The sequence below is a fragment of the Ursus americanus genome, chromosome 2, assembly GCF_024610735.1.
Source record: "Ursus americanus isolate L20-20 chromosome 2, mUrsAme1.1.p, whole genome shotgun sequence".
NCBI classification, from domain to species: Eukaryota; Metazoa; Chordata; class Mammalia; order Carnivora; family Ursidae; genus Ursus; species Ursus americanus.
In genome coordinates this window covers 106,236,692-106,264,143 of record NC_142128.1, presented here as the reverse complement: position 1 = coordinate 106,264,143, position 27,452 = coordinate 106,236,692, and the positions used below count along the sequence as shown (strand labels likewise).

General features: G+C 39.7%; 1 protein-coding gene across 2 annotated transcripts in view; it reads right to left on the bottom strand.

Annotated features, from left to right (window-relative positions):
* Positions 1-27,452, bottom strand: part of RGS7 (regulator of G protein signaling 7) — a 550,126-nt gene that overhangs the window by 77,542 nt on the left and 445,132 nt on the right. For both annotated transcript variants that reach the window (XM_087859757.1, XM_087859761.1), the window contains exons 5-6: positions 25,811-25,917; positions 21,093-21,144 (exon numbers count right to left, since the gene is read on the bottom strand). In XM_087859757.1, the coding sequence (XP_087715883.1) occupies positions 21,093-21,144; positions 25,811-25,917 (159 nt within the window). The remainder of the gene's footprint in view (positions 1-21,092; positions 21,145-25,810; positions 25,918-27,452) is intronic.

The window sequence follows — 27,452 nt, the reverse complement described above, 5'->3', positions numbered from 1 at the left end:
AGAAATGAAATCTTAACAGAAAATTAACTAGAGAACATATGATAAAAATAATCTTAAAATTATTTAATTTTCTGATATGTTTTTTATAGATTTTTTAGATTTTATTTATTTATTTGAGAGAGAGAGTGTGTGTGTGAGAGAGCACAGATAGCGGAAGTAAGGAGAGGGGCAGAGGGAGAAGCAGACTCCCCGCTAAGCAGGGAACCTGACAAGGGGCTCAATCCCAGGACCCTGGGATCACGACCTGAGCTGAAGGCAGACGCTTCATGGACTGAGCCACCCAGGCGCCCCCAAATTTTCTGATATATGTTAATGAAGACCATGCTACTGCAAGTAGTAGAAGGAATTCACTCATGTATGAGATCGAATACCCTGACTAAAGATGAATCAACAGAAGAGGGATCTACTGAGGTCATTTAACACCTGGACCGTGTAAATCTTCCAACACCTGCCAGGAAGGTGTAGCCTTGAGAAGAAAGAATCCCTTTGGGAGACCCATGGGATCATAGCCAAGCACTGAGTATGAGAAGAGTTAGAGCTGTGGACCTCTCTCTCCTTTTCAAGGAAAAGGAAGTGTCCTTGGATGATTTTACCATGCAGACTGCAACATTTTAGGGTGTTAAACACGTATTACCTTATCCAGAGCCTTACATCAACGATCTCAGAGAGAAAAAAAAAAAAGGTGTTGTCATCTTTACTTAATTGACCGTACTAGTGAAATCCAGAAAGCCTAAATCCTCTCCAGAGCCATACAAAGAGAACTCGGCGAATCAGAGGGTTCTTGGGTTATGGCCACACCGCAGATACTAATCACACGTAAACTATGAAGGCAGTGGCAATGGGAGCCCCCCATCAGCTCTCAGAAAGTGCTGAGAAGGGCAGTGGTCCTTCGCATCTGTTTCCACACGCATCCCTTTTTCTTAATTTCTGAGAATGTTGCTCCTAAATGTAGGAACTATTACTGTCACCGCGAATCTTATTTGAATCCCGTTCTCTCCGCATTCATCCACAAATTGTATTACAGATCGTAGGCTCCAACCACTTAAATTGCTAAACAAATGAAACAGAGCTGTTTATCTTTCTTTGTAAATATATCCGCGGCTCGAAAAGGTTTGATTGCTTTTCTAAGGCTCATGAGTCTCGGCAATGTGTAATTCCTGAAGTTGCTGTGGATATTTTATTCTCCCCAAATTTACTTTCTTTCTTTCTCTTAAAAATTATAGCTAATCATCATTATTTGCTGATTTGCCTGCTTGCTGAAATTTATTTGCAGCTCTCCAGTTTCCACTCGCGGTGTTTTTATGATCACCTGCAGCCGTTTGGAGCTGTCCAGAGCTGCAGGGCGCAGGCTTTCTCAGTCGAGGTGGCGGGGGCAACGCTCTGCCTTCCTGTTCCAGCTGACTCAGTCAAGAACCGTCCTTTTTAGGGTCCATTTAGTGCCACATTTTTGCATTTTTGTGCCCTTTCTGGGTGTGTTTGCTGTCTAAAGTGAGTCCCAGGAAGAGTGCCACAGAGCCTTCCAGTGTTCCTAAATGCAAGAAGACTGTGACGTGCTTTTGGGAGACAATGTGTACATGGGATAAACGCTGGTTGTGAACGACTTAGGATGCCGCTGGTTGTAGGGTCCGTGTCTATTAGTCAAACATATATATGAACTAAGGTGTCTGTTGAAAGAAAAACACATACAACAAAGGTCTTTGTATTGATCAGTTGGCAAAATGGTGTGACCAGAGGCTTGCAGGGACGGAACACTGTCCTTCCCCTAGGAGCAACAGCTCAGTACTCCCTGATCACGTATTTGTGGCAGGTTTATAGAACAGACCCACCTCGAAGAACAGGAGTCAAGTGCATGTGTGTGTGTCTAATGCCCTCTGTTGGAGACTGGCGAGTAAAACAGGTCTTCTCTATGATTACAAAGATGCCCACGAGACGTTCAGAAGCTCTGCGACTTATCTACGGCCGATTACCTGACTTCCCACTCGTATGTGGCACCATTACCTCTGTTGCTTGTAGCATTTAGCAGGGTTTTAAACCAATAGTGGATCTATTTTTTTAACACAGCATAATAAAAATACCATAATTTAACTTTCATGGTATTTCTGAACCACTTTTACAAAGATTTTAAGACTCTCAGGATGAGAGGGGTCTATGTGGAATAATTACACGAGGAGAAGAACAGAATCTTTGCTTTATAAATTAGCCAATTAATCCTTCAAGCAACCCTATCAGGTGGGGGTATTGTCATTAAAATTGGGCACGGAGAGTTAACTTTTTCAAGTATACAGCTACTCAGCCACTGAATTGTAATGTGAACCCAGTTGTCTGGAAAAACCCATTCTATTTGGAGAAATATTCAGTACAAACTCTGAATCAAGGGTGTATCCTAAAATGTAAAGTAACTGGGAGAACAGTTTCATACATCTCCCAGCTGAAATAAGAGGCTGAGGGTGTTCAGGACAGTACAAGGTTAAGAGCGGTAAAGCAGCCTGATGGAGGCAGATCAGGATTAGGGGGAGACAGAACTTCGCTAAACATCTAAGGACCTGCTCCGCTAACTTCTATAAAGTTTGATTTTGCTCTTCAATTTTACCTGTTTGTTATATTTCTTTCCCTTCCTCTGGAACCTCTGATAGGTTCCTTCCACTCAACTTCCCCAGAGGCGTCTTGACTAAAGCATATTAGCAAAGTGGTCTGTGACCAGGGCAGCACCACAGGCTGCAAATGGTAAATGATCCTAATTACGGGTATGAACCAGATTGCTCCACAAACACAAGAAAAACACACCGTAGGTGAAAGCTAGGACTTTGACAGATGAACGGATGAGACAGCATCCTCAAAGTCAGTAAGTGAGGCCTGTTCCTAGGCGGGTGACAAAGTTTTCTGTCCTTTCTGAGTCTGATTCCTAACAAATGGGAATTTTAATGTATTTTTTTCGGACTTTATAGGACGGCTGTGAAATTTGAAGGAAATGATCAATGTAAAGGACTTTTGAAAACGTATGAGGTATTATGCAAATGGAAGATTAAATGTATCTGCAGTGGAACAGATAATCAGCGTTTTAGCCAAGTCTGATGAAAATTCTAAGTATACCTCAGATTCAAAGGCACATATAATTTTTGGAAATAAATTAAAATTTGACTTCAGGACCTTGGCAATAATTCTGCTTTAAATATTCAACAGTATACTCATAGCTTAGAATTTCTCTTTCATGCTCTCATTTCTTTAAGCTATGACTAGCCAAACTGTATTAAGAAGTAAAAATGGATGCATTTTCTTCAAATGTAGGATATAACTTTTTATCAATTGAAAGGTACTCTTTTGTTCATTCACTGTGCCAACTAAGGTTCTAGGCACCAAGATACAGAGATAAACAATTCAGTCAGTGTTGCCTCAATCCTTATGTTTAACTGGGAGGAGACAAATATATAGGTAAACAATAATTATTTTTAATGTTTGCTATACACCTCATAGATAAGTGAATAACCACCATTATTTCCCAAGCCGATTTAGTGCACAAGTCATTTCCATGTGTCTCCTCTTCATCTCCTCTGTGCCTGACAGTAATGGTGTGAGCTACAAAACATAGGTTTATTATATATATAATGTATAAATAGCAAATATATTAAATACATATATATATATTTTATTAGATGGAAACACAAGGCTCAGGATGCAATAGGTTAGCCCAAGTTTTCAGAGCTAGCAAATGGAAGAGGCAGGTCTCAGCTCAAGGCTTTAGGACAAAAAGCTCCTCATGTACCCCAGAGACTTAGCAAGAATGGGGAGTGTTATCGTCTAGCAAGGTGCTGGCCCTAGCGGAGGGTCTGTGGTAAAAATCCATCACGCTGCTTCTTTATTTAGTGTTCATACAAACTAATTAGATCAGAGTATGTATAACGTAGCCTATAATTCTATGTAAATGGTTCCCAAGCATATCTTACGTTTCTCTCATACACTTGGCTTCTATTCCCTTTTGAGGTTCATAATGATTATATGTCCATTTAGAATATGAAATTAAAACCTAGTATTCTAATTTGTCTTCATCATCTGACACATTTTGATAGACTTATGACATCTCACAATTTTGTCCCTTAAAATCTCTCTTGATGTTCTAGGAGAAGGGCTATTTTATGCCCACCTAACTGTAATTTCAAGCCTTATAGGGCAAGCATAAAGGTCCTCACTGAAATTCAGAGATGGTCACTTCAAATGTTACTGTTTAAGATTTTTGTTAAAATTGTTGCTGTTAACAATTTTACATTTCACATTGTTTTCACTGTTCTTCAATTTGAGCATAGATAGTTGGCGTCTTTAAAGCGCATATAATGCGTTGGACCACACGGTAAACCCCAGGAATCAAAACTCCTCATTCATTCTATTACTCACTCAGTTAAATGTTTATTGAACACCCACTGATCCTGGATATTGTTCTAGGCACAGGGGATACACAGGAAAGAAGATTTTGTCCTCAAACTTTCAAGCAACTCACAGTCCAGGGTGAGAGACAGCTGCCTGGCCCGCACAGCCGGATGGCCCGCTGCTCTGGGTGCAGTGGAGGCCAATACGTTTGCTGAATCTTAAAGGACCAGTTGTGTTAATCTAGCCATGAATTTTCACATGACTCAGTTTTTCTTTGATTTTCTTCTCCTTTGCAGTATGGGAATAAATACGTTATGATACTTATACATGAAGAAATCCTTAAGAAAAAAAAAATCTACTTCTAGGTAAAGCAACAGATGGATTTTTATATATAGGAGTTCAGTAGAACTCTATTTCCTTTCTTTCCCCTTATTTATTTAGTTTATGTTAAAATCTTATATATTTCTCCCATAATGGGGCTTGAAATAAAAAAAAATTAAACCATGCTTTTCTGGGTATTATTTTTGAATAAGTCTTAGTATCCTTGTATCTGAAATTTGTCATGCCCAACACTGCTCCAAGGATGTACTCTATGGAAGTGTGGACTTTAAAAGCTTTTGCTCATGCACTCACCTCAGGGGGGAGGGAAAAAAAGCATTATTTTAAATTTGACTCTAAAATTTTTAACATAAATTTAAATATTCATGAATCATATAATTCTGAAATGTAGATATCCACATTTAAAAATATAACTGTTAACCACTCTTCTGAATGTATCCAGTGGGCTCCGAATATCCAAGAAAAATACACGGACAAGTTCTTTCGTGGGAGGAATTTGCATTATTCTTTCTTCCTCTTGAACTCATGTGTTAATTACACTATCCTTATAGAATTGGTCACCTGTTAGTCTTCTGTATAACAACAATATATTTAGAGATTAGTTGAAATTTTAAAATTTCCTATGATCATAAGGCTTCTATGAAAAATTTCTTCTGATTCCAGTCATCTTATTAAATATTATTAATCTATAGCTTATGAAAATAATATAAACATATTGCAAAATTTTCCAAATAATTATTTTTAAAAAGCGAAATTTTATTGCAAAATGTTCCTTAATATACAAGTTTTTTCTTAATAGGAAAATTTTCATGTCACTTAGAAAGACTACTTTAGGGGCGCCTGGGTGGCACAGCGGTTAAGCGTCTGCCTTTGGCTCAGGGCGTGATCCCGGCGTTATGGGATCGAGCCCCACGTCAGGCTCCTCCGCTATGAGCCTGCTTCTTCCTCTCCCACTCCCCCTGCTTGTGTTCCCTCTCTCGCTGGCTGTCTCTATCTCTGTTGAATAAATAAATAAAATCTTAAAAAAAAAGAAAGACTACTTTAAAAAAAGGAGAAAACATAGTCCCTTAAATCTATGGTTCCCTGGAAACCTTGAGAAGTCTGTGAATACCTCCAGAGGAAAACGTAGCCCTGTGCCAACTGTTTCAAAATTTCCGGTGTGATTTTCTTCCCTGAGAATGTCATTTTGAAGAGTGACTTTACGTTGTCAAACATGAGATACATGAGTTTTTCATAACTGATACATTATTGCTGTCTGCCATCGGGATTTCACTTTGATTTAAATCCTAAAATTAATTATTTAAAAAATAATTAGTGTTTATTTTGATTTATCGATTTCTTATCATTGGTTCTTGCACCTCATTCTTTCCTTTTTGGTCTAATTCCAAGATATAAATATAAGTCATTCCTTCTTTTTGGAGTCAGAGTGGAGAGGAGACCAGAATCCGCTGAATTTTTGTTAGCAAAATAATACATGAACTAAAAGTAAGCAGTGCATAACCTTCTCCCAAAAAAGACAGAGCCTGTTGATGATAAAAAGCTCTGACATTCCGGAAAGCATGTTTTGCTGCATTCTTTGTGTGGTCGGCATGTAACAGTTCTTTATTTTTTTTTTTATTTTTTATTTTTTTTAAAGATTTTATTTATTTATTCGACAAAGAGAGACAGCCAGCGAGAGAGGGAACACAAGCAGGGGGAGTGGGAGAGGAAGAAGCAGGCTCATAGCGGAAGAGCCTGATGTGGGACTCGATCCCATAACACCGGGATCACGCCCTGAGCTGAAGGCAGACGATTAACCGCTGTGCCACCCAGGCGCCCCTAACAGTTCCTCTTTAAAGCACAGACAGACATCCAGGTGTGAGGAGTGAGTATAAAATAAGCTAACGTTCTTCTGTAGGTTTGGAATAAGTCTAACAATTTAGAGTAACTTGAGTATTTTTATTGACTAATGTTCGTCACCTGTAGTTTTACAAAAGGATAACATTTGTTTTCTTTATGCCTTCCTACTTCTCTCTCTAAATTTCAGGTGCTCTCAAATTGCCCTGAAAGATTAAGCAGTAGAAATCTTAATGTTAGAAAATCTGCTTTAAAAGAGAATACTTTTACTCTGTTATAGAGTAAACTGTTCTCTCCCTGGGGGTTGGGCAAAGAAGGTTTAGAAAAGGTTATGTGCATTGCCAAACACAGAATACTGACCATTAGTCAACCATGCTGGATAATGTGTGATATCAGCCTTCGACTGTAGAAAAATAATAAAGGCAGATGGATATAAACCTATTTTTTAAAACACTGAATGAAATACAATTCAGATTCTTTCCAATTTCAGTGCATAATTCATATTTAAAATGTCTCACGCATTGTTAAATACGCCAATATCATAAATGATGCTAAAACCCTGCAGTGCATCTACTATTCAAGATCACCAGTAGCTACTACTTTTTCCAGCTCAGAGGGCAGAAAAATTAGAGACCACGAGATGCTAAAATGATCCGTATCACTACGGTTATGAACCTTGAAAGTTAGAATGCACGCCTTAAAATCAATTTCAAAGTTTCCAAGGAAACGAATGAAGATATTTCAAGACAAGATTAATGTGATTTGCAAATCAAAACCCACTTAAGACTGTTATCACAGCATTATGTGCTAATTGGTGCTTGCCACATTTTTTAAGAAAGCCAGAAAAGAAAATCTTACTTCATGAACCCAGCAATAACTGAGACAGCAGCCCTCATTTTCTTCTCTGTCTGCTTTGTTACCATATTTTGAATATAATGAAGAATCTGTAAAAGAGGCCTTTGTTACTAAGATTTTGTAAAACCTTAAAAAAAAAAGAATAAGGGCATCAAAAAGCCCAGAAATCTGTGGGGTTGCAAAGAAATAGGAAGAGAGAAAACTGATTGAACAAACATTTGTGACTGACGCTCTGTGAGGTGTAAAATGAGGTTGGACTTTGAGATCCCACTTTACAGATGAGGAAACTGAAATTCCGAAAAGTGAGGTCACTGACATGAGGTCACAGCTGTTAAATGCTGAGAAAGGATCTGAAGCAGTGTTTCTGATTCCAAAACTCCTCGTCTTCGCAGTGCCTCGTGCAGAAAGAACGGCAAGGGAAGTGCGGTGTGCTCGGGGTCCTCAGCGACGTTCTACGTCCTGAGCGGACGCACGTCCTGAATAAAGAGCTGCAGGTCGGAGGAAGGTCATGCTGGAGGTCTGTGGACGGTAAAGTTCCCTTTTGGACCCTGCCTGCTCCCTCTCCGTGACGGCTGGCTGACGAGATCAGCGACTGTCTCTCACCGACCTTTGCTCCTGCCCCCACGCAGCACGATGCCTTGCACAGCCCCGGAAGCTCAGTGAGTATTTGTTGAGCTGCACTGACAGAATTGGTTGTGTCAGGTGTGAAATAAAATTAATTGGTGAGAATGTCAGTTGGGGCTTTGAATCAACTTCTAACTTCCCACTGTCCGTGTGACATCTGACATGGTCCTGCTACTTATACTGGACACAGTCTTCCGTAGGGAAGTCCTCTGTGTCTGCGTTCACTCCAGTGGCCCGAGGCATAGAAATGCGACCGGGGACCTGGATCTCTAAGCGATGTCTATCAAGTTTACGCCAAGTCTGTGCTGGTCTCTTTGGAAAGCGGTCGTGGAGCTGTTCACTTGGATACGTCCTGTGCTTCTGTCTGTCTGCGCTCTGGACGGGCTGCCAGTATCTCACTAAATGCCTCTCTGGGTACTGCACCAGCTGTCGGATGGGACGTAACCTCCAAAGTGCGCCCAGCAATTGCTAAGGCGCGTCCTGGTGATTCCTTTCCCAGCATTCCCTCCTGACGCGTTGTGCATTCGGGGGATTTCATCGGGTGGTTTGAACAGAGAATGGGAATAGTCAGCTGGGCAGGGGAATTCTGGTCTTCCCCATAAACTAAGCAGACACATTGTTCTTTCTTAGCTGTTAAAATATGTCTAAAACAGAAGTACATCTAAGAAGGGTTTGCAACAACAACAACAACAACAACAAAAAGAAGAGTTTGTGAGTCTTGCCCTTTGCCTCCTCCCCAGGGAAACAGCCTGAGGTACAGCCCTGAACCTTGAAAAATAGCACAGTGATCTGGGAGTACAATGGGTTACCACTTTCATTGTAACAGCTGGGAGCTGGCCAAGGCTTTACAAAGAAACCAGAAAGCAACAGCAGGAGTTTGGGCAGCCTTACAAAAATATTTCTTGGCTTAAAGAGAAATTTCTTTAACAAGAATCTGACACCTCAGACTTAGCATGAAAGCACAGACCAGGTCAACCACAGGAAATCCAGCTCGCCAGAATGTGTCCCATAATGGTAGCAGAAACACAGTGGGAGAGCACGCTGGGTGCACTTGGAGGCCCAACAAGAGTTGCGACCACTGAAGACTCAGTTCTTGAAAATCTTTCCTGGTTGCTGCGTTAAACAGGGATTCAGCTCTCTTCCTACTTATCTCACTTTTTCATGTGTTCTGAATTTGGCCAATGATGAGGGCGCGACCTTGGCCGGGCAAGTCCTGCCACTCTCTGGAACTTGGCTGCCTCATCATTAGCTGGGATGGATGACACGGGATCATCTCTCTGCCTCCCTCCAGCTCTGACATTTTGTGGCTGGAGGAAGTCATGGTCCAACACGGTCCTCAGGCTCGCCCCCTCGCCTCACTTTCCGGGGTTCTCACGAGAGCCTTTGTCTAGTGTGATTTAAAACAGTCTAGGTCTCCCTTCTGTTAAGAGAATGTAGAAAATCCTAAGTCCCCCCACCCCCTCTTTGCTCAAGGAAAATACAGAAACAAGTGTGCACATCTCCCTTTAAGCAGGTTTACAATAAAGGATTTTTTTTTTTTTTTTAATTTCAGATCACTTGGACTTACAAGTAGTCCGGTTTTTGTTGTTTCAGCTCGTGGTACAAAAACCTTCTGTTACGCAACCAGAGAATCACACAGTGTAGACTGTTTACCACCCCGGCTGTAGAGGTTCTGCCTACTTGCCAGGTTGACGAAATTTCATACCAGAAACTAAGTGAGCTACACCAGTCTGTTTTCCCGCTTCCGCTCAATATTAGAACAATGAAAATATGATGCCTGTCCTGCTGATACAGTGTTTAACCAAGACTGGGCTTTTAGCTTTAACTGTGAGACATGGAGTCTTCACGAAACTCATAAAATCCATGCCTAACGGTATTTATTTAAAGTACGGGTGATCTTGCCAATGGTCTTCTTTATTTTTTAATTTTCCTTTTCACTCTTTGGTCTTCAAAAATGCCATGGGGGGTCTGAATAGTTTTTGTTTTTATCACGGCCACCATGACTAGCTCTTTTTCTTTACCAAAACTTTAAATGGGGGGCCTGGGTAGCTCAGGTCGCGAAGCGGCTGACTCCTGATTTTGGCTCAGGTCATGATCTCAAGGTCAGCAGGCAGTCTACTTAAGGATTCTCTCCCCCTCTCCCTCCACCCCTCCGATCCCCACTCCCCCACCCCTGCTCATGCATGTTCCCTCTTTCTCTCTAAAATAAATAAATAAATGTAAAAAAAATAAAACTTTAAATGAAATAAACATGCTTCCTGTAATTATTAAGTCTAAACATAAAGGGGAGTTTTGCTTGTACCCTGACACCATCAAGGCCCCTACCTCCTGTCACTCCGTCTCCACCAGGTAAAGCCCATCTAAACCAGAATATTTCCATCCTGGTTCAGGTCCCAGAACAACTTCTCCCTCACTAATAAACAAGCACAATGACAATTTCCTAAGTGCTTCCATTTTTTTGTCACACAGATTGTGTGACTCAAGTGATTCACAAGGAAGCTAGGAGCTGTACTTGGCGAGCGGTATTGGGAGAGCTTGTTAATTCAAACGAACACCTACATCCACGCTTGTCAAAGCAAGGCCCGCGGTCCACTGCTCAGGGATCCTCAGGGTAAAAGGACCCGATGAGGCAACTGTTCCCTTCAGTTTGCATTAGGAAGCACCAGGCAACAAGGTCACACTAAAACTTGGAATGCATAAACTAAACTCAGCTTGTTAACAAAACTTACTGAGGCCTCCAGTGCAGACTTTGCGAAGACGTCTGACTGCCACATGATACCTGGCGATGGTGCAAAGCTCTGAACACACGTATCCATGGATAATCGAGATTCCAGTCATCTCCCAGGAGAATATTTTATTATTACTGAATCCTTAATATTGTTGTGACTTGGTCATGATTTTCAGTGACTGATGTTCATGACTTAACGTTGATTTTATGTCATCATCTTCAATTTAGATTGTCATGAACTGTGTGGTTAATCCCATGGTGTGTCATGATGCACATTTGCATTAATGACATTCCTAGACAATAAGCTCCAGTAATTTCACAGGGAAGCAGCACACATATGTTACAGTTCATGTATGAGTTGTCCATACCTTTTTTCTGAAATACATGTATCTATTCCACAAGTTTTCCTATGCAGTGCCACTCTACTGTTCCTAGTTTTTTCTGCCTAAAACTAACTTAGGATGAGACCATAAAGCCATAGAGTCTTTTAAATGTGCCATAATCAGAGTGGTTGAAATTCAGCCATGAATTGCAGCATAGATTGGTGGGAAAATACTCCAAACAGTATTACCCACCAAGGATCAGCATCCTGGAGAGGGAGAAGTGCTAGATTCTGGGTTCTAGGAATCCTCTTGTCATTCCAGTCCATTCTGGTCAAGAAGTTAACCATCAGTGACAGAGGTATTGCTCGTCCTACTCCAATTGTAGTTCAAAGCACGGTGGTGGACAAGGTCAGTCAGGAAGGACATGCAGAGTGAGACAAAGAGAGGTACCAGGTTGGGATTTTGAGAATATCGACATGTAAGGAGAAATTAGCAGAGGAGGAGCCAGCAAAAGAGAACGAGAAAGGGACGTGGAGATCAGATTCCAAAGAGGGGATGGAAACAAAGACAGCTGGAGCTGGGACTGCTGTCCCAAATACTTGGCAATGGAGTGAGAAGAAGAAAAAGAGATGGATGGATAAATGGGAGAGGACAGAAAAGAGGTAAAGAGTGGGCTTGCTTGCTGGATGGAAATGACGCTGCAAGGTCAGTGGCCTGGGGTTCAATATGGAAGAAAGTTGGGATTATTTGGAAAATAAAGGGAAGCTTCAGTGAAGGGACAGACATTAGAGTAATTGTCCCAGAGCATCTGTAATTTTGACTGACGTTGTGACATTCCTAGTGGGATATAATGTTTTATCTTTCTTTCTGGATGAACCTCTGAACTTGTTCCAGTCCACGTTAATTTACAAATGACCATTCATCGTGACAGCTTTGGGGAAAACGTGCTGGAACATTAACATGTAAATTATGTCCTTTACAGGTTTATGGTGAAACATAGAAAAAGTTAAAAAACATGCGAGTCTTACTAGAATTCAGCTTAGATGCACTCTTATTTTGTTTCTTTACCCTTTCATCAAGGTCTGCCAACTGAGTGTGCCAGGCTCCTCTCCCTTTCCACTCTAGGCCACTTCCAAAGCTACAGGGAAATCAAGGGGAAAATAACAACCTCAACTTTTCCATGACACTGATGTTTGGACTTCAGACACTCTTCAAATGCCAGTGGAAATGGAGAACACATGGAAGAGAAAAAACTAACTTTGTTTCCCACTTCTCTCAGAAGTTGATTCAAAGACTATCCCATGATGAAACAGTGAAGGAAAAAATGAAATAAAAGCAGAAACAAATAGAAATAACTTGTTTAGTAGTGATTTGTTCTTCCTTTTCCCCATAAAAACCTGCTCTCTGCTTTCTGGTCTAGCATGTAAGCAGCTTGGAAATTGTTATTCCCATCCATCCTCACAAAACTGAAAAAATAAAGCTGAACAAAGTAAAAACCAAGTGTTCCTCCCTCCATCCGTCAGAGAATGGAGACCAGAGGGGCAATCAGTGCCCCCAACCTGGAGAGATGGACAGACATATACAGAGAAGCATGACTCACTGGAGCAGAAGCCCAAGAGTAGAAACCTCCATCTGGGGTAGAAAATTAACATTGTAGCTGACTTACTGGGGAATCAGAAACTCCAGGGGATTGGGCCAGTGTTGGGGGAATATCACCCATTGTGACTTTTACCTCCAGGAGCACTCCCAGCTTCTCACAGGCAGGATCTTAGAAAAATTCCCTCATGCTTCCAACAAGACAACAGAAACAGAAACCATCTGAAATACACCCAGAACATTCTGTTCTTTTTTAACAAAACTTTTCTCAGGGGAAACTATACTACTAGCATCTAATAAACGGGGGTTACACCAGCATCTAAACTACCTGGGGGAAGGGAAATACCAACTCCAGCCCAGTTCAGTCTTCCCCCTACAGACAGAGAAATGACCAATTTAAGCCCCTTAGACCTTTCCTATGTCCTTTAAGTGGGGAAGTAGGAATCTCAAACCACCAAGGAGCATCCGTGAAGGTCACAGCTCAGGGGCACCCTAAAAAACTGAGAATGAATCATAGGACTATACAAGGCTCCCCTTCCCCACACATACACACAACTCACTACCACATAAATAGGGTTCCTGGATAGAAGAAGAAACTGAAAAAACTGCATGTCTCAGACCTTATGTTAGAAGTATCTAAAGAAACTCAAAGACAACAGGGGAGGCAAAAACAATGACACCAGAGGAAATTACAGCCTCTAAAACCCATAGCTACAACAAGAGTAAACACAGACTACATCCTACTTAGAGAAACATAAAACCTCACATTAAAGGCCTATCTTAGTTTCTTTGACATCATGTCTTGCTTTCAACAAAAAATTACAAGGTATATAAAAGACAAAAAAACACAGTTTGAAGAGAGAGAGCAAGCATGAGAAGCTGACTCAGATACAGAAGAGACTTGGGAAATACCAGACACGGAGTTAAAAACAACTGTGATTGAACTACTCAGGGCTGTAACGGAAAAAGCCGACCATACGCCAAGAGCAGGTGAACACCGTGCACAGAGAGACGGAAACGCTCAGGAAACATCAAGAGGGAACATAAGAAATCAAAGCACTGTAATAGAAATGAGGAATGCCTTGGATGGGCTCATTAACAGACTGAACATGGCTATTAAAGAGTCAGTAGGCTTGAAAATATGTCAATAGAAACTTCCAAAACTGAAATACAAATAGAGAAAAGAATGAGAATGAGAGAGCAGAATGCCCAGGAACTGTGGGACAACTACTACAAAAGATGTAACATACATGTAATGAATACCAGAAAAGAACAAAGAAAGACCAGAAGAAATATTTGAAACAATAATGACTGATAATTACCCCAAATTAATAATAGACACTATTATTGGACACTACTATGGATTGAATTGTGTTCCTTTAAAATACATGTGTTGAAGCCCTAATTCCCAGTAACTTCAGAATGAGATTGTGTTTGGAGATAGGGCCTTTAGAGAGATAATTAAGGTTAAATGAGGTCCTAAGGGTGAGGCCCTAATCCAATATGACTGGTGTCTTCATAAGAGAAGAGACACCGGGGACACAGAGAAAAGACCATGTGAAAACACAGCGAAAAGGTGGCCATCTGCAAGCTGAGGAGAGAGATCTCAGGAGAAAACCACCCAACAGCGGCTTGACCATGGACTTCCAGCTTCCAGAACTAAGAGAAAATAAACTTCTGTGGTTTATGCTACCTAGTCTGTGGTATTTTGTCATGGGAGCCCTAGCAAACTTATACAGGCATCAAACCCTAAATCCAGGGTGGTCAGAGAACATCAACTACGATTAATACCAAAATCTCTCTCTCTCTCTCTATTTCTATCTATATCATCTATATCTATATGTATTATATTCTAAATGCAGAAAATCAAAGACCAAGAGAAAACTTTGAAAGAAACTGGGGTGAGGGATAGGAGGGAACACATATAGAGGACAAAGGATAAGAATTAGTCAAGTTTCTCATTAGAAACCATGCAAGTAAAAAAAGAGTGGAGTGAGATTATATATAACATGTTGAAAGAAAAGGCCACAAACCTAGAATTCTTTATTCTGCAAAATTATCTTTCAAAAGTGAAGATGAAATACAGATTTTCTCTGACAAACGAAAATTGAGGGAATTTGTTGTCAGTAGACCTGCGTTATAAGAACTGTTAACAGAAGTTCTTCAGAGGAAAGGAAAGTGATATAGGTTGAAACTCAGATCTACAAAAGAAAGGAAGACTTTTAGAGAAGGAATCAATGAAGGTCAAACAAAATATTTTATTTTTCTTATTCTTAACTGATCTAAAAGATAGTCATTTGTTCAAAATAGCAATAGCAACAATATATTCAGTGATTATAGCTTATAATTAAGTGAAAGGAATGATAGCAGAATTGTACGACTGGAAGGAATAAAGTGGGGATATTCTCTCATGAGGTGCTTGTATTACTCATAGAGTGTATAGTGTTATCTGAAAGTTGCCTTAGATTGGTTGTAAATGCATATTTAAAACTCGGGGAAATCCAGAAACAATTAAAAAGTAGTATAATTGGGGCACCTGGGTGGCTCAGTCAGTAAGCATTTGGCTTTGGCTCAGGTCATGACCCTGGGGTCCTGGGATCAAGCCCCACATCAGGCTCCCTGCTCTGGGTAAACCTGCTTCTCCCTCTCCCTCTGTCTGCTGCTCCCCCTGCTGTGCTGTCTCTCTGTCAAGTAAATACATAAAATCTTAAAAAAAAAAAAAAAAGTAGTATAACTGATATACTAAGAGACATGAGAAAATGGAATCATATGAAATGCTCAATTAAAGCCAGAAACAGTAGAAAATGGATAGAAGCAAAAAACAAAACAAAACAAAGAAAAAACAAAGAAAAAGGGATATAAATAGAAAATAGTTACAAATAGGATAGATATTAACCAACTATATTAATAATCACTTCAAATGTGAATGGTCTAAATATGCCAATTAAAAGACAAAGACTCAGAGAGTAGACAAAAAAATAGGACCTAACTATATGCCGTCTATAAAAAACCCACTTAAAAATAAAGATGCAGATAAATTACAAATAAAAGGAAGGATAAAAACTTGCCATGTTAACACTATTAAAAAAAAAACAAACCTAGAGTACCTAAATTAATTTCAAAGACGGCCTCAGAAAGGCTAAAAAGTAAAAGAATAAACAGGGACATTGTATAATGATAAAGGGACTAATTCTTCATGAAGACATAAAAATCCATGTTTATGCACGTAATAACAAAGCATCAAAATGCTTGAGGCAAAACTGAGATACTTCAAGGAGAAGGAGGCAAATACTATTATGATTAAAGACTTCAACATGCATCTGTCTGGTTGACAGCTCCAGTGCCCAAAACATTGGTCAAGACAAGCTGAACAGAAGAGAACCATCAGTCAACTGGACCGAATGGACATTGATACAATACTCCATCCAACAGCAGAACAATCTTCTCAGGTTCCCATGGGACATGTAGCACCAAAATAGACCACGTTCCAGGCCATAGAACATATTCTAATTAATTTCAAACACAGAAATCTTATAAAGCATGCTCTCAGACAACAATGAAATCAAACCAGAAATCAATAACAGAAAGATCGCTAGGAAGCCCTCAAGCGCTTGCAATCAAACAACACACTTGTAAATAACATATTGCCAAATAAATCTTGAGACATTAAAAAAATATTTTCACTAAAGGACAATAAAAATACAAGTTATCATAATCTGTAATGCAGTGAAAGCTGTGCTTAGAGGAATGTTAATAGCATTGAACGCATATATTTAAGAAAAGATCTAAAACCAATAAACTGAACTTCCAACATAGGAAATGAAAAAAAAAAAAAAAGAGCAAATTAAATCCAAAGCAAGCAGAACAAAAGAACTACTAAAAAAATTACAGCATTAATCAATCAACTTGAAAACAGGAAACCAATAAGGAAATTCAACAAAACCAAAAGCTGGTTCTTTGAAGAGATCAATATTGATAAACCTCTAGTCAAGCTAATGAAGAAAACCAAGAAGACACAGATTACGAATGTAATAGATGAAAAACAGGGCTATCACTACCGGTACACGGACTTCGAAAAGATAGCAAAGGAATATTAAGAACAACCCTAGTCTACAAATTTGATAACCTACATAAAATACACCGATTTTTTGAAAGACACAATATACCAAAAGTCACACAAAGAGAAAAAGATAATCTAAATAGGCTTATATCTATTAAATAAATTGAACCAATAATTGATAACCTACCAAAACAGAAAGCACCAAGCTAAGATGTTTTCACTGGTGAATTCTACCAAACATTTAAGGAAGAAATGATACCCTCTACAATTTCATTAATGGGATGGGTTCACTGGAAAGCTTTGCAATGTTTTAGGTCAAGAAATAAGCAATGCCTACTTTTAGAAAAGTGAAGTTCTTTCATTTTCCCCAGCACCTTGAATTCTCCATTTTTAAATATTACACATTACAGAATTATCACTGCATCAATATACAATAATTTAAGGCTCTGTTACTTTGTCAGCCACCCAAGTTCTGAGGACATATATGCTATTTGGTTTTGTTTCTGCATTTACTTCACAGTTCTTTTAAATTGGTTCGTTGTGTATTTGATCTCTCTAATTAATCATAAATTCTTCCCTAAAACATGGAACTTTTGATATAGGAATCTTTCTATCAGTGTTAACTGACCCACTTAAAATCTGTCCCTGAAGGAAAAATTACTATTTATATCAAAGCTGTTCTGATTATTTATATCAGCATAAAATTAATTGCTGTGATTCACCAACTAGAACACTTTCTTTTTGCTGACCTCTTATTATTTCTATGAAAAGTGTATGACTCCTCTGTTTCTTTTTACTATTATTTGAGCATGGTTTTTGAGAAGTGGAATTTAGTGTTGTCTAGTTCTTAGGGGGGTCAATAAGTACATTCTCTCTTCACAGTCCTGTAAGTCTTCACACCATTCTGGAGAAAACACAGACCTTTGGTTGGGTATTTTCTGAGGCACAAATCATCGTCCTACAATTTAATGGAAAGTTCTCAATAATTTCCATTGTTAAAAGGTCTGTCTGCAACTGTCATGTGTTGGTCTCAGTTGCATTACCACTAGGTATGACACGAGTAAGTTACTTCCCTAGGGGGCAGGAGTTAAGGGAGTGACAAAAAACTCAGCAATCAGGAAAAAAAATAATATTACAAGAATAAAAATTAATGCAAAAAATTTTGAACAAAATCTAGAAATACTAAATAAGACAGGCTCCAAAAGGGCTAGGATGTGGTGGGTGAGTCATGCCAATACAGAGTCAGCTCCTGTCTTTATTGGAAATCTTGATTTCTTGGGGTTCTAGTACTACTTGAACATTGGAGACGCCACCCTCAAAAGGGGACTGCCTGAAGACGCTGAGTGTGTGCCCATTCATAGGAACCTCAGTGTGCAACGTGTGCCGAGACAGCAGTCAACATCCCGTCATGGCTTCTGTCTCAGTCTGCAACAGTGCTACTGTGTCTGCTTCTTCAGACAGTTCTCTGGAGCTACTCCATGCTTGTCCTCCAGCCCTCACTGACAGCCCTTTGTGCTAGATCATTCCTGATGCAGGGACACCTGGGGAAGGCCATTCCTGGCTCCATTTTAATTGGCTTGGATTGGAATGGTTTTTGTACTTGGGTGAGAAATACAAAGAAATCTCACCTCACTTGATTTTCAAAGAACGGTGTTCCTAGATCTGCAGCCCTGCAGTCCATATGGGCTTGTCTTGGGCGCTAAATATGGTCAGTGTCTTCTATTTTTCTACAAGACCAAGGCAGGCATGGAGAAGTGTTTCTCCATGTAAACTGACCTGTAAAGGTTTATGTTCTGCGGAACCTACTTGGTAAGTTCAAACTGGGGATGGAAACAGAGGTTGGGATCCTAATACAGGGAAAGGAAACCTTCTTTAAGCCTGCTTTAAGCATGAAACTCCTGCCTGCCCCCAGGCTCTCTTAGAAACAATGCCTAAGTAATCGCTGGGTTGGGGCTCCACAGCCCAACAGCATCACATCATCGATATCATCTTTGCAAACAGGGATCCACATTTCATAACAGCGTTCTTTAAACACATCGTGGTAGGAAATTCAAAGTTGGGTAATTTGTATTTTTGCTGTGATTTATTCGTGCCTAAAAAGAAAAATTACAGAAGACACAGCATCAACCTCACCTGCAGGAGTGGTATCGTGTCTGGGGTCATTATTACCTACGTCCCGTCTTTTTTTTTTATAATCTCCAACGAATAATTATTTTATTCTCCGCTTGTAGATAATCCAAGCAAGCTAGACACAAGCAGGTATATGTTTATCCAGGGGGAAAAACCAAATATAATAATTAAAGTCTCTATCTACGGTTAGTTAACAAATTGCAGGCACTCCAGCTTTGGGTGTGAAATAGAAGGTGACCCTCTCTGAAATGGACCCAGTAGGAGCTACTGTGAAACTGAATGGCATTAATCATTTTGAGACGACTGACTCTGGGGGTTGTTCTGTAACTGATTTGCTGTGTAGGCCGTGCCACTTCCTTGGGCTTAGCACGGGAACATCGATGTGCTGTGAAAGGGGACATGAGCTGCGACTGTGAACACCGACACATTCGTGAGAAACACAAAAGATGTCTAGAGAAAACACTGAGAGTAAGAATTTGCTTTTCTGCAAGGAACAGAGGCGATATATGCCAGGCAGTAATGAGGAAGGAGCACGAAACACTTTTGCTTTGATGTGACAATCTGACTTACGGACTAGGAGAGAAGCAATACCATTACTTTGGATTCATTCATTTGGGTTATTTTGACAACTGAAGAAAGTCGGTATTATTATTCTGCTTGAAAAGTGAGCACACTGGGTCTCAGGAATGTTACGTGTCGCACCCAAAGTCACCCAGCTGGCAGGAGGCTGTGACAGCAGTTGAGTCAGATCTGTCTGCCCCGCCAGCATGTGGGTCTTTCCCCAGCAGTTCCTCCCAAGCCGTCCAAGTGTTTCCTCCACGAGAATTCCAAATTCTCAGGCAACGTCCCAGGTTGGGCAAAATCTCCACAAAGTTCTCCAGCTCAGACTCCATAAATCAGCAGTTGTTTTTAAAAAATACCTTCTTTCTCTAAGGTATTCTTTGAAGGATATGCCCTGAATGAATACATCAGCATTCTCACAACGGGAATATTCTCTCAATTTATAAGTATTCTGGTGTTTTGGTTGTTTTCTATGTTAGTTTGAATATTTGGCACCTGATCAATCCTGGATGAACTACTAAATTCGAGATTCTGAAAGGACAGAAATGAAGGATGGCTCCATAGGTTTTTATGGTTTTTTCTACAGTCTTCTTACAAAGATGTCTCTCCAAGAGCAGTGCCAAAGAAAGCCAGACTGCTACAGAGCTTCTCCTTGTCCTTGCGTATGGTGGCCCGCTGCCTCAAATGCGTTTGCTGCATTGTCTCCTGACCAATATCCCCTCCTCCTTCAAGATCCAACTTAAATGGCTCTCAGTTCCGCTGTGAAATAATTCTACAATGCCCTGAGTAAGGCCGATCTTTCATTATTTTAAACTTGTACATAATTTTGCACACATCACTGTTAACAGTCACTCAGCTCCCTACAGGAACTCCTCCCGTATCATTCTTTCTTCTCATCTAGACTATGAGTTACCCAACCATGTGGATGGAGCCAGAGTCACCTTGTTAGTCCTGCACCACAACAGCACTTGGCATAGGAAAAAATCCTCAATAAATATTCGTAGACATGACATTTTAAAACCATTCAGTCTTACTTTGAAAACCATAGCCTTCAGGAAGATAGGAAAACATGGGTTCTCGTTAGGGGTCTACTTCCTTGAAGGGCTTAACTAAAATCACGGTTGTTGAGCGAAGTTCATTCTAAGTTCACTAAACTTGATTTAGTACAGTTAAGACTCCTATTACATCTTTTCTTTTGCTTGCCTCTCCATGTTTAATATACCTTCTGCTTATGGAATCCTAGGGTGCCTGAAATAACAGTGAGAAAAATGGAGCACCAGAAAGTCAAGGGATTTACCACAAATCACAGAGCTACGTGGCAGAATAAAGTAGAACACTGGAACTTTGAGCCCTTTTGTTACTCTTTCTAGTGGACCAAGGTGCTATGGAAATAATATTAAAAACTTCTTTAAGCTTGTTTATAGCTCTTTAACCTATTCAGAAGAAATTTCTTCTTCTTTTTTTAATAATTGCTTGGGACACTATACCCTGGAAAAAGTTGCCACCAGGTTTGTGCCTGACCCTTTCCAAACAAAGCCATCCACAAATTCAATGTTAGAAATATTGGTGCCATACTGATAGCTGTGGCTTTCTTTTCTCAGTTACAAAGCGATAAAATGTGCGCACGTGCTCATCTATGCATATCGGCTGCCGTAGTAAACAGAGGAGATATTGCACTGACCATAGTCCGTGTTTTCCGGCTCCCAACAATTTGATGGCCAAAAATAGGGTGTCTGTGGAATACAAAGAAGCGGAACTCAGGTTAAACACACACAACAAGAAGAGAGTTCTTGGTTTATGACTTGTGTTCATCTACAGCGATTATCCAGAATAGTTTGCTGACGGTGTATGTTTTGTAATCCAGGAAAAGTACCCAAAGAGGCATCGTAAGGCTTTTCTTCCACACTTACTTTGCTGAGCAATTGTCTAGTCTCCAAATGTGTGCAGCACCACCAGGTACTTAAAACATCATACCTTTGCTGCAATTTTATGTCAAGTGACGCAGGTATGAGGTCTGATTGCATCATTCAAAAAAAGTGTTAACCCACAAAGACTGAAAGCAGACTATTAAATTCAGCAAGACAGGATGAAATATATTTAAATCTAACAAATTGTGTTCTATGATTCAAACATCTCATTATTGCCTTCTGTAGATCCCATGCTCAACCATCAAATTTCCCTAAAATCTGGCGATCATTCGTGTGCCTTTGTTAATCAGATAACGCAGCTCTGAGCATTATCCAGCTAAATTTAAACAACTTTTCTATCTCATTTTAAAAAGAAGTATTTCTCCACAAAAACACATATTACTTTAAATTTTTAAACTGCAGAAACCAAAGGTGATTTTTTAAAAACTAATTTTACTTGATTTTAATTGTGTTAATTTAATCAATTTTAATTGATTGATGTGATCAACAATTGACAGAAATTTCACTCTGTGAACATGAGAGACTATGGACTCTGGGAAACAAACTGAGGTCCTCAGAGGGGAGGGGGTGGGGGAATGGGATAGGCTGGTGATGGGTAGTAAGGAGGGCACGTATTGCATGGTGCACTGGGTGTTATACGCCAACTAATGAATCATCGAGCCTTACACCGGAAACCGGGGATGTACTGTATGGTGACTAACATAATATAATAAAAAATCATTATAAAAAAAAAAAAGAAATTTCACTCTGTGAAATTCTAGAAACTAACAGACAAAACTACAAAGAAACTCTCTGATCAGGAAAACCCTGTTTCTGTTAACATTTGTATTTTCTCCTAGGGGTTCTCTAGCCCCATCAGACACACGCGCTCCAGACCACTGTACCAGTGAGTAGACCATCCATCTACTCCCACAAACTCTGATGACGACTTGGACTCAATGAAACAGTGAGTGCAGACATCAAGCTTGTGGGCTTCACTATACCTAGTAGCTATCCCTGTGTAATGAGCATAGTTGAGGTAATCTCCGATTAACTGTGTGATAATTCTCCCTCCGGAAGAGGGACTCTCAAGGAGGGGGAAAGGATAATGGGGAGAACTGTTTGAACCTCTGAGGGAGAGCCTTTTCAAACTGCAGGACATCAGGGATCTTGATTTACCCTCTACTCCTTCTTGGGAATTGCTGCAGGAGACTAAAGAAATCCACTGATGCTACCCACGTGAACAGAATGACAACAGGAATTTCGATGGGGTGGGGAGAGTTGAAACACTAGACAAAGGCAGACATCAAGGATATTTATGGCCCCATCCTCACGTGAATCCCACTTGACTCCTTGGGAAATAGAGCTTTGAGGGTAAAATTGAGTTAAGATCTAGGGGAACCACAGGGGACAAAATAGTTAAGATCTTGTGGGCTGCTAGTTTTTGAGACACGTCTCAAAAGCATTATTCCCTTTATTTTGTGAGGAGTATGTGTGTGTGTGTGTGTGTGTACACATATCTATCTAACTTTTAAAATATCTATTCTAGTCAGACTGGTCAGACACATACTTTTTTCTCAAAGCCACAAGGAATGTTCTTAGCTGCATTCTTACAATTTTTCTTCATTCTTCTATCATTTACTTTAGTGAGAATTTCCTGACTAAAAATAAAAGAATGAAGCTATTTTATGCTGTGATATTATGAGGAAATGCCATAAAACCAACGTTCTTCACAAATATGGCAAGATTTTTTTTCTAGGAAAAGTATATAAATGTATAGTAAAAAAGAATTTAAAGAATAACAAATGCTTATAATCTGTTGAAATCTAAAAATTTACTTTTAAAGTTCAAGTAGACTTCAGGACATTTTAATGTCTGAGTTTCTCTTTTCTTTTCACAGTTGGCTTCTTCACCCAAGATAACGCTGATCCAGCCATTACTCAATAATCTTTGGCACATATGCTAATGTAATGAAAGTCGTGAAAGGGACCTGGAGAGTCACATCAGATCTCAATTCCAGCTAGCTAAGAGAGGATAATTAGACAATTGCAAGTTTACAATAAATACAGAAATGACATGATTTAAAATGTGCTGAGAAATTGAGACAAATTTACATCCTGCGGCATATCAATGAGATTAAATGAAGAGTTCTGTTTGTCTCAAACTCATGCCCTGAAGCTTCTTCAGATTCCTAATGATGGTTAGAGTCTCAGTCATTCACTGGAGGAATAGAAAACGTGATATTGCAAGTTTCCCATTTTAATTCATGATTTTTAAAATCTTCCCAGGGAGTTGAATTTCAGCTCAATGGAATAAAGAACTTTCTGCTGCTTGGAACCAACACAACAATGGAAGTGGACACCTTGAACAATAATGTTTTCTATTATTAGAGCTGTTCAAATATAAACTGATTAACGCCTTCACAGACATTAAAGCAGGAATTCAATTATCCCTGATTTTTCTGGAGTGTCCTTTGTTTGTTTTTAAAGTCTCGGTTTTAAGATCCTATGATTATTAGATTTACAAATATGGCACATTTAGATCCTATTTCAAATGTGACTAGGAAATTGAAATATTTGACATTTAATATTTAACATTAATTAATGTAATTTAAAAGACTATCTATCTATCATCTACCCAGGCATATTGAAAACTTGCTACCCTTCTGTCCGCACCTAACAGTGATGTACCCATTCCCTGTCTTGTTCTAAAGCTCTTTAAAAAAAAAGTAGCTATTTTCTCCAGAATATAGGGTGGCCCTTGCCCAACTCTGCACATCTCTGACCCAGGACTAAGGCATGTAAACCTTGTCCGCCTATTAATTTCAGTCTGGGAACGACAAGAGCAGAGTTAAAGGTTGCAAATTAGGTTAACTCAAGACATGATCACGGACTTTGGGCCATGTCTGAGCTTGTTTGCTTTAAGGAAAAATTTTAAAATTAGATAATTCTCCAGAGATAAACAGACCATATCCAATGTTTCCCTCACAGATATGTTCTTTTACACAGAGATGATTTTATTTGTAATACTGATGGTGAAGATAGATAAAAGTTGTTATTTTTGTAAAAAAGAAAAATCCTTTCATTCAGAATTTGTGAGATTTTTATTAGGCCCAAAGTTTACTTATAGTCTCTATATGGAAAATTTTTCAAAGAAAATGTAATCCTGCAGTAGCAGAAAAGTAACTCCCTTACAAAATCAAAAAGTGTTACAAATACATAAATATTTTGTTTGCTAATCATTAATAATTTTTATTTATTAAAAGTTACCTTTAGGATCATAAGTTACCTTATTAATAAGCTATTTTAAGCTACCATTACTTTAACTGTATAAAGGATAATATTCCTTTATTTTAAAGCCTTTTAAAATGAATTAATTTAACTAATTTATGTTGCTTGAAAACTTAGGTCAGTATCATGATTTCAAGAGGCGGCTTTATCTCCTCGCTATTCGGTGCCTGAAAGTCCTGTGACTATTTGCCTTGGGTACAAAGGTCCTGAGGAAGTGGCACTGAGAGGGTTCTAGGAAGACAAAGATCTTTAAATGTTTTAAAAACACATTCCCTCTTTGTTTCTCTGTTTGTCCAACCAAGTTCTTTGGCCCCCAAGTTATTATTTTGCCATTTATTTAGCTATAGAACATCTAATGATATTTAGAACAAATGAGGAAGAATGCTCCAATGCCTACAAGTTTGACAATGGGGAGAATCCTTGGAAAACACCTGGAGCTAGAGTCTGAACTCTGGCATCGAATGTGCCTTAATTTTATCGGCTAGAATCCACCAGCCAGTGGGTAATGAACTATCCTGCCTAAGGAAATGTGGAGTGTACTTCAGATAAATCACCGCGAACTCAAGTGTCCACTCCACGCTCAAGGACCAAACTCAGAGTCTGTCTCATTGAAAATGACCCAAACGACTCTTCTCAGTTTACAGGTTATCTAGGGTATAGTTCTGTCTCAGATGAGCACACACACACCAAGTATCCTATGCCTCAGGCTTCAGTCTTCTTGCAGGAAGCCTCAGACACTGACATGCAGAGGGCTTGCATAATTAGCTAAATTCTGCGTCGGAGTTTCGAGCATTCCCATGAGAATCTGCCTAGACCGAAGACAGTCTTGTATCCTGGACAGGGTCCAGGGTGTAACCAATTCAGTCGCCCTTCTCAGCGTCCTTCTCAGCGGCTAGTGTAGCTCACACATGAAGAACTCCCCCCTGTCCTGAATTCCAGCAAGCCACTCTCTGAATTTTCTCAAGGGTTAATATAAAACATAACTTCAATCCTCACACAATTTAGCTTTCACAAATCATCATAACCAAGCACATTCTATCTTTCCCTGCTTATTGTTTTTTGTCCTATGTTTAACATTAACTAGTTTCTAACTAGACTATTCAAATAAAATAAGTCATATTTTCAAAATTTTTGTAAAAACAATCCACAAACAAAATGCAGACTTCTATTTTACCGTTAAGGAATGTTTTCATTAAACTTACCTGAAACCGATAAAAGGTGCCATCATCTTTGAGCGTGAGGACGTGATCCGAGATTGGAAAGAAGTAGCCATGGGCAGCCATTAATGTTCCCAAATGGAGTGCCTCCACTGTTTCATGGAAACAAACAAAAATGTATACAAAAATTTTTTTAAATGTTAATTTGCAGGAGTAAAGGATTTTATCTTGTTCCCTTTTGAGCACATTCTTGCATCCAAATTCTTGGCATCCTGAAAAACGTGGCTTTGAATTTTTTTCTTTTTCCAGCTCTTTCACAGAGGGTCCTAAGGTGGCTCTGGTTCCTAGTAGTAACTGTGCAAATGACCAACCACATGGCATGGCGACCGGCATGTGAGAACGTAACACTGTGGAACGTGGAGACTGGGAGGCTGTGCTGGAATCACAGAATCTGACTCCGTCATTTCATAGATGGGATATATTTTGCTATATATTAACAGTCTTCCACAAACAATTATATCTGGCATTTATATAGCACTTTAAACTTACTATTTTTTTAAAAGATTTTATTGATTTGAAAGAGAGAGAGAGCATGAGCAGCAGGCAGAAGGAGAAAGAGGCTCCCCACTGAGCAGGGAGCCCCATGCGGGGCTCGACCCCAGGACCCCGGGATCATGACCTGAGCCGAAGGCAGACAGCTAACCCACTGAGCCACCCAGGCGCCCTTGCAGTTTAAACTTTTAAAAGTGTTCTCACTTGCATTACCCCCCAGCCTATATAATGGATAATCTAACACTATCAGCAATTTTTCTAATGGCATGGATCACTGTTACATGAGGTCATCAGCGAAAGTTACGGCATCCAAAACCATTTATGCACATTAAGTGAGTGCTAAGCAACCATTTATGCTGCTTCTGTAGTCCCATGATCGTCCGGACTGCTCTCGTTTCTACTGCTCTATATTCAGTGTTCTAGATAGGGACCATGCAGAGGTTTACTTGACAATAAAAAGATTACTTTTTCCAGAAGGCTGAGAAACGGCTGGAACAGAATACTGTGATACTCATGGTCCTTTTGTAGCGGCCGACGATTTCTTCCAATAAAATGGTTAATAAAATGTGGTCAACTGGGTTACTATTGCATTCATGCGGGGACAATATAAAGTTTGCTGACTCAGAGTCTGGAAAGCATGGATCCAAGCACAATGGTTTTTCTGTCCACTGGGAGGTTAGGTTGATTGATCTGTTTTGTATCTGTTTACTTATGGATTTATTTGCGTTTCTTAGACAAGTAAATGGTTCTTTAACTCTAGAATTCTTACAGTAGGTCCACGACTGTGCGGATCTGGTTCTCCTGCTATCAGTCCTGGGGAGCTCTGATATTCCAGCCAGTGCTGAGTCACGAAGCAGCTTGCTGTGGTGTGGCTGAGCATAAGAACCTGTCCCTGCCCTGCACCCTCCATGCCTAGGTGGGCTGATAATAAAGTAATCATTAAATTCTATCTGCCGTGACGTGCTATGGTGCCCCTTTTAATTGTCATCTAGCATCTTGTAAACACTTCAGTTGGTAACTTCTACTTCCGGCTTCTCACTGTGTTGCTCTTGTCAATAAGAAAGAACTGTCAATTATCCCTCTGCCATGACTTCGGAAGACTGTGGCTAAGGGTCCCAGCCACCACCTCACCCAC